At 43.6% G+C, this 8416-nt stretch overlaps 1 protein-coding gene across 2 annotated transcripts in view; it reads right to left on the bottom strand.

Annotated features, from left to right (window-relative positions):
• Nucleotides 1–2589: 2589 nt before the first annotated feature.
• zfyve26 (zinc finger, FYVE domain containing 26) overlaps nucleotides 2590–8416 on the bottom strand; it is a 120251-nt gene continuing 114424 nt past the window's right edge. For both annotated transcript variants that reach the window (XM_036962338.1, XM_036962337.1), the window contains exons 42-43: nucleotides 6782–6832; nucleotides 2590–5535 (exon numbers count right to left, since the gene is read on the bottom strand). In XM_036962338.1, coding sequence (XP_036818233.1) covers nucleotides 5311–5535; nucleotides 6782–6832 — 276 coding nt within the window. In that variant the 3' untranslated portion in view covers nucleotides 2590–5310. The remainder of the gene's footprint in view (nucleotides 5536–6781; nucleotides 6833–8416) is intronic.

Below are 8416 nucleotides of genomic sequence, written 5' to 3'. Positions count from 1 at the left end.
CCCACTTCATTCTTTTTTACCCTTCTTCCAACATGGCCACTTTAAGACAGGAAATCATTATCATACTCCTCACATTTCCTGTGATCAATAATCATACCTGCATTATTATAATAACCAAATTGATGACATTGTTTATTTAACCAAAGAAAGGGGGGGGGGGGAAAGAGTCATTGGGGTATGTTTCAAATGGAACTATTCACTACATAGGGTGACATTGGGGATAGTCATTTGCGCTCGTTTTGTCGAGGCCAGATAAGGTAGGAGGGTAAAGTGCATCAGGGAAGGAAGGGAAGATAAGTGAGTGCCTAGGGGGTAGGAGAGTAGGGGGAACGGTGCTAGGGCGCAATTTGGGATAGGGGGCCAGAGCGCAACAATAAACCAGAGAGTGAAAAGATATGTGTCCTAAATGGCACCATATTCCCTCCAGGCTGTGTAAGGGCTATTTGACCAAGAAGGAGAGTGATGCATCAGATGACCTCAATCCAGTTGAGATGGTTTGGACTGCAGAGTGAAGGAAAAGCAGCCAACAAGTGCTCAGCATATGTGGGAACTCCATTCCAGGTGAAGCTGGTCGAGAGGAATGCCAAGAGTGTGCAAAGCTGTCATCAAGGCAAAAGGTGGCTATTTTTTTTTTGGTTACTACATGAGTTATTTCATAGTGTTGATGTCTTCACAATTATTCTACAATGTAGAAAATAGTAAAAAATAAAAAGAACCCCTGAAATGAGTAGGTGTGTCCAAACTTTTGACTGGTACTGTATTTGATGATGTAGCACAGCACCTCATCACATGACCAGACAGGCTGATTTAAGTCTCTGCTTGCTAACAAACAGAACTTCAATCAAAAGTGATAGAATATCTATTGTGGATTTTAACATGGACCGGTCAGCAATGTAGATACACTTCATGATCAAAAGTATGTGGACACCTGCTTATCAAACATTTCTTTCCAAAATCATGACCATTCATATGGAGTTGGTCCCCCAATTTGCTGCTATAACAGCCTCCACTCTTCTGGGAAGGCTTTCCGCTAGATGTTGGTACATTGCTGCTATAACAGCCTCCACTCTTCTGGGAAGGCTTTCCACTAGATGTTGGAACATTGCTGCTATAACAGCCTCCACTCTTCTGGGAAGGCTTTCCACTAGATGTCGGAACGTTGATGCTATAACAGCCTCCACTCTTCTGGGAAGGCTTTTTCCACTAGATGTTGGAACATTGCTGCGGGGACTTACTTCCATTCAGCCACAAGAGCATTCGTGATGTTTGGAGGTTAGGCCTGGTTAACAGTCAGCGTTCTAATTCCTCCCAAAGGTATTCGATGAGGTTGAGGTCAGGGCTCTGGCCAGTCAAGTTTTTCCACACGAATATCGCTTTGTGCACGGGGGAATTGTCATGCTGAAACAGGAAAGAGCCTTCTCCAAACTGTTGCCACAAAGTTGGAAGCACAGAATCGTCTAGAATGTCCTTGTATGCTGTAGTGTTAAGATTTCCCTTCACTGGAACTAAAGGGCCTGAACCATGAAAAACATCCCCAGACCATTATTCCTCCTCCAAACTTTACAGTTGGCACTGTGCATTCGGGCAGGTAGCGTTCTCCTGGCATCCACCAAACCCAGATTCGTCCGTCGGACTGTCAGATGTTGAAGCGTGATTCATCACTCCAGAGAACGCATTTCCACTGCTCCAGAGTCCAATGGTGGCAAGCTATACACCCCTTCAGCCGACGCTTGTCATTGCACATGGTGATCTTAGGCTTGTGTGCGGCTGCTCTGCCATGGAAACCCATTTCATGAAGCTCCCGATGAACAGTTATTGTGCTGACGTTGCTTCCAGAGGCAGTTTGGAACTCGGTAGTAAGTGCTGCAACCCGAGGACAGATGATTTTTACACGCTACCTGCTTCAGCACTCGGCGATCCCGTTCTGTGAGCTTGTGTGGCCTACCACTTCGCGGCTGAGCCGTTGTTGCTCCTAGACGTTTCCACTTCACAATAACAGCACTTACAGTTGACCGGGGGGCAGCTCTAGCAGGGCAGAAATTTGACAAACTGAGTTGTTGGAAAGGTGGCATCCTATGACGGTGCCATGTTGAAAGTCACTGAGCTCTTCAGTAAGGCCATTCTACAGCCAATGTTTGTCTATGGAGATTGCATGTCTGTGTGCTCGATTTTATACACCTGTCAGCAACCGGTGTGGCTGAAATAGCCGAATCCACAAATTTGTAGGCGTGTCCACATACTCTTGTATATATAGTGTATATTGTTAAAATTATGATTAAAGTATTGAAACGTGATTGTCATTAACATATAATTACGGTGTAATCTGAGGGATTAAAGTGAGAAATAAACATTATGGTGTAATCTGAGGGATTAAAGTGAGAAATAAATGTTTATTACGGTGTAATCTGAGGGATTAAAGTGAGAAATAAAAAAATGTATTACGTGTAATCTGAGGGATTAAAGTGAGAAATATAAACATTATGGTGTAATCTGAGGGATTAAAGTGAGAAATAAAAATGTTTATTACGTGTAATCTGAGGGATTAAAGTGAGAAATATAAACATTATGGTGTAATCTGAGGGATTAAAGTGAGAAATAAAAATGTTTATTACGTGTAATCTGAGGGATTAAAGTGAGAAATATAAACATTATGGTGTAATCTCTGGGATTAAAGTGAGAAATAAACATGGTGTAATCTGAGGGATTAAAGTGAGAAATAAATGTTTATTACGGTGTAATCTGAGGGATTAAAGTGAGAAATAAAAAAATGTATTACGTGTAATCTGAGGGATTAAAGTGAGAAAAATAAACATTATGGTGTAATCTGAGGGATTAAAGTGAGAAATAAAAAAATGTATTATGTGTAATCTGAGGGATTAAAGTGAGAAATAAAAATGTTTATTACGGTGTAATCTGAGGGATTAAAGTGAGAAAAATAAACATTATGGTGTAATCTCTGGGATTGCTATTAAAGTGAGAAAAAAAAAAACGGGCAATTATGTAAACAAAAGAGTTACATTTAGACAATGAATATGTTGTTAAATTGAACATGACTATAACAAATACGGCCAACAAAAATCCCTTTTCTAATGCGACATCTCTCGATTGATTAAAGTACGCGTTTTTATACACCGACAGAAGGCCCATTAAACACATCTGACCCTCGCATAGGACACACGGGAGGTCAGAGGTCAAAGGGTCCGTGTCCCAAACGGCACCCTATTCAGTGCACTACTGCTAAACTAGGGCCTCGTAGTGCACCGTAGGGAATAGGGTGCCATTTGGGACCTACAAATATACAAAACATGGTCACAGCAACGTAGTTCCCGGGTCAAAGACAGATACCATAAAAAAACACACATATGAAACAGACAGCTATGATAGGCTTTAAGGAGACACTAATATTGACCTGTAACATTAAGGTACCACCTCTTTATCTCATGATCTAGAATCGAAACGGTGTTTAAAGTCCTGAGAGAGAGAGAGAGAGAGCGAGAGCGAGAGAGAGAGAGAGAGAGAGAGAGAGAGAGAGAGAGAGAGACCCTCACTAAATCCAACTCGTTCCAAGTTTTCGTTCGTTTGTATTCTATATAAAGCTCATCTTTAATTCTAGTGATTCTTTACAAGCCCTTTCGGGGACTTTGGTGTTCCGTTGCTTTCCTCTGAGGGGAAAAAGCAAGAGAGATTCAGGAAATGTCTAGCATGGGTACCAGTCCGTTTGTGTATGACGTTCCACTTGCCACTCTGTGTCCTTGCCGAGCACTAGAAGTGGAATGTTAGCAACAAAAATAAAAAAAAAAACAGGTCTGGATTTCAGGCTAGGAAATAGCTCCTTGGGCAGATATTTGAAGGGGGTTGACTAGTGGCAGGTCGAGATGATAGACAGTAACAGACATCCCCTTCTAATGAAAACCCCACTCCTTTGACTTTCAAAAAAGTGCAGAAACTCTTAAATCATCAATATAATCTACACTTGTGTGTGTGTATATATATATATATATATATATATAATCTTCTTTAAAGATCTTGACAGGCTTGTAATACCAACACTTGTTTTCGTCTTTACATTCTTTCTAACTAACGACAAAGAGAAGAAAAAAAATTGTAAAAAAATGGGGGGGGGGGTTAGGAATTATTTACATTACGGCAAGTTGTTTATTTTGTCACAAAGAAATATATTACTAGGCTTGAAGGTTGGTGAAAACAAAAGATAGATCCCTTTTTAACTGAGGTAGGAGATACAACTCAAGAACTATGGTACACCACTACTGCTTGTGATATTACTCTGGTATGTGTATCTTCTGTGCTTATCCCAGATGTCAGTTTTACTAGATAAAGTGGTCAACAACTCACAATTCAGCGTGGTTAGATTCATCCCAGTGTTGTCTGGCTGTCGTCAGGCAACTCTCCAGATGAGAGAGAGAGAGACAGTGTTGTCTGGCTATAGTCAGGCAACTCTCCAGATGAGAGAGAGAGAGACAGTGTTGTCTGGCTATAGTCAGGCAACTCTCCAGATGAGAGAGAGAGAGAGACAGTGTTGTCTGGCTATAGTCAGGCAACTCTCCAGATGAGAGAGTGAGAGAGAGAGACAGTGTTGTCTGGCTATAGTCAGTCAACCCTCCAGATGAGAGAGAGTGTTGTCTGGCTGTAGTCAGTCAACTCTCCAGATGAGAGAGAGTGTTGTCTGGCTGTAGTCAGTCAACTCTCCAGATGAGAGAGAGTGTTGTCTGGCTGTAGTCAGTCAACTCTCCAGATGAGAGAGAGTGTTGTCTGGCTGTAGTCAGTCAACTCTCCAGAGGAGAGAGAGAGAGACAGTGTTGTCTGGCTGTAGTCAGTCAACCCTCCAGATGAGAGAGAGTGTTGTCTGGCTGTCATCAGTCAACCCTCCAGATGAGAGAGAGAGAGACAGTGTTGTCTGGCTGTAGTCAGTCAACCCTCCAGATGAGACAGTCGGCACAACGGTGTTTCACTACTTTCAGTGAGGAAGAGGAAGTCAGTCACAGAGTCCAGGCAAGGTGTCTTCTTGTTCCACTCGTGGCGTTTCTAGTTGAAGTGCGATCTGTTATTCCCTGATGATGTCTGGTTCCCCATCTTGTAGCCTGAACTAGGTGTCTCCAGAACAACGGTTACGCCCGGGTCGTGTTCATTAGGGGCACACAACAAATAGAAAATGTTGTTATAGTTTTTTTTTTTTTGCAACAGAGAACTAAAACGAGCATTTCTGATTAGACGAGGCCTGGTAGTCCCTTCCTGGTTCAGTCCGTTTGGTGCGTAACGAACACGGCCCATGATCCCCTCTCCCTCGTGGGTTTACTTGGCGTTGGGTCGGCCTTGTTTTGTAGGAGGCGGCGTCTTTCTGTCCCTGTCCTTGTGCTCAGACAGCCACTGGCAACAGATGTCCTGCATGACAGAGTCTCCGACGCCCTCCGCTGTCTGGAGGACTTCCTGAACCAGCGGCCCGGCCCTGGTTGTATCCAGCTTTACAGCTAGGAGATAGGCCGCTCGCAGTTTACTCACCTGCAGGTAGGCCTTAATCTACAGAGACAGATTACAGTCAGGTGTAAATCTACAGAGACAGATTACAGTCAAGTGTTAATCTACAGAGACAGATTACAGTCAGGTGTTAATCTACAGAGACAGATTACAGTCAGGTGTTAATCTACAGAGACAGATTACAGTCAGGTGTTAATCTACGGAGACAGATTACAGTCAGGTGTTAATCTACAGAGACAGATTACAGTCAGGTGTTAATCTACAGAGAGATTACAGTCAGGTGTTAATCTACAGAGACAGATTACAGTCAGGTGTTAATCTACAGAGACAGATTACAGTCAGGTGTTAATCTACAGAGACAGATTACAGTCAGGTGTACATCTACAGAGACAGATTACAGTCAGGTGTTAATCTACAGAGACAGATTACAGTCAGGTGTTAATCTACAGAGACAGATTACAGTCAGGTGTTAATCTACAGAGACAGATTACAGTCAGGTGTTAATCTACAGAGACAGATTACAGTCAGGTGTTAATCTACAGAGACAGAGACAGATTACAGTCAGGTGTTAATCTACAGAGACAGATTACAGTCAGGTGTTAATCTACAGAGACATCACCAGAATGTTGGAGGGTTGTAGAGAGAGAGAGAGAGAGAGAGAGTGAGGAGACATGGAGAAGGAAGACTAGACAGGAGATGGTGATGAGGAGGACAGGAGATGAGGAGGGTTGTAGAGAGAGAGAGAGAGAGTGAGGAGACATGGAGAAGGAAGACTAGACAGGAGATGGTGATGAGGAGGACAGGAGATGAGGAGGGTTGTAGAGAGAGAGAGTGAGGAGACATGGAGAAGGAAGACTAGACAGGAGATGAGGAGGGTTGTAGAGAGAGAGAGTGAGGAGACATGGAGAAGGAAGACTAGACAGGAGATGGTGATGAGGGTTGTAGAGAGAGAGAGAGTGAGGAGACATGGAGAAGGAAGACTAGACAGGAGATGGTGATGAGGAGGACAGGAGATGAGGAGGGTTGTAGAGAGAGAGAGAGTGAGGAGACATGGAGAAGGAAGACTAGACAGGAGATGGTGAAGAAAAGAGATGAGATGGTGAGGACAGGAGAAAGCATATGATGAGGAGGGGAAGAGGAGATGAGCATGGGAAGGGAAGAGAGGAGAGTGAGGAGGACAGGAGATGAGGAGGGGAAGAGATGAGAGAATGAAGAGGAGGAGTACAGCAGAAAGGGAGATGAGGAAGAGGACAGGAAAGAGAGAGAGGGAGGAGAGGTGGTTACCTACCTTGTTCTCTGTGCTCTTTGTCTCCAGAATGAGACACTCCAACTCCTTGGCCTTCATCAAGACAAAACAAAACTTTATTAACACCCCATCTCAGACAGTAACAGTACGAGGAAGTCTGTGATTGGTACGCTATTGCCTAACATGGGGTGGCAGGGTAGCCTAGTGGTTAGAGCGTTGGACTAGTAACCAAAAGGTTGCGAGTTCAAATCCCCGAGCTGACAAGGTACAAATCTGTCGTTCTGCCCCTGAACAGGCAGTTTAACCCACTGTTCCCTGGTAGGCCGTCATTGAAAATAATAATTTGTTCTTAACTGACCTGCCTAGTTAAATAAAGGTAAAATAAAATACATCTTACTGGCTGCTATAACGCTTTATAAGCCTTTATGTCTTACAATATAAGGGTTATAATATGTGACGGCAATCAACATTTCACAAATTGTTGTAGACTACTAAAGGACCTACTGAAAGGCTGTAAATGGTTGTGGTGTAAAGTACTGAAGTACAAATACTTTTAAAGTACTACTGAAGTCATTTTTGGGGGGTTTCTGAACTTTACTATTTATATGATTGACAACTTTTACTTTCACTATATTCCTAAAGAAAACTATGCACTTTTTACTCCATACATTTTCCCCCAAAACACCCAAAAGCACTCGTTACATTTTGAAATGTTTAGCAGGACAAGAAAATGGTCTAATTCACACACTTATCAAGAGAACATCCCTGGTCCATCCCTACTGCCTCTGATCTGGAGGACTCACTAAACAGAGAACATCCCTGGTCATTCCTACTGCCTCTGATCTGGTGGACTCACTAACCAGAGAACATCCCTGGTCTTCCCTACTGCCTCTGATCTGGAGGACTCACTAAACAGAGAACATCAATGGTCATCCCTACTGCCTCTGATCTGGAGGACTCACTAAACAGAGAACATCCCTGGTCTTCCCTACTGCCTCTGATCTGGAGGACTCCCTAAACAGAGAACATCCCTGGTCATCCCTACTGCCTCTGATCTGGAGGACTCACTAAACAGAGAACATCCCTGGTCATCCCTACTGCCTCTGATCTGGAGGACTCACTAAACAGAGAACATCCCTGGTCTTCCCTACTGCCTCTGATCTGGAGGACTCACTAAACAGAGAACATCCCTGGTCATCCCTACTGCCTCTGATCTGGAGGACTCACTAAACAGAGAACATCCCTGGTCATCTCTACTGCCTCTGATCTGGAGGACTCACTAAACAGAGAACATCCCTGGTCCTCCCTACTGCCTCTGATCTGGAGGACTCACTAAACAGAGAACATCCCTGGTCATCCCTACTGCCTCTGATCTGGAGGACTCACTAAACAGAGAACATCCCTGGTCATCCCTACTGCCTCTGATCTGGAGGACTCACTAAACACAAATGCTTCATTTGTAAATTATGTCTGAGTGTTGGAGTGGGCCCCTGGCTATCTGTAAATTATGTCTGACAGTTGGAGTGTGCCCCTGGCTATCTGTAAATGATGTCTGAGTGTTGGAGTGTTCCCCTGGCTATCTGTAAAGGATGTCTGAGTGTTGGAGTGTGCCCCTGGCTATCTGTTAATGATGTCTGAGTGTTGGAGTGTTCCCCTGACTATCTGTTAATGATGTCT

Source organism: Oncorhynchus mykiss, chromosome 25, assembly GCF_013265735.2.
Source record: "Oncorhynchus mykiss isolate Arlee chromosome 25, USDA_OmykA_1.1, whole genome shotgun sequence".
Taxonomy (NCBI): domain Eukaryota; kingdom Metazoa; phylum Chordata; class Actinopteri; order Salmoniformes; family Salmonidae; genus Oncorhynchus; species Oncorhynchus mykiss.
The sequence above is the reverse complement of the archived record's forward strand: the minus strand, read 5'-3'. Positions and strand labels throughout refer to the sequence as shown.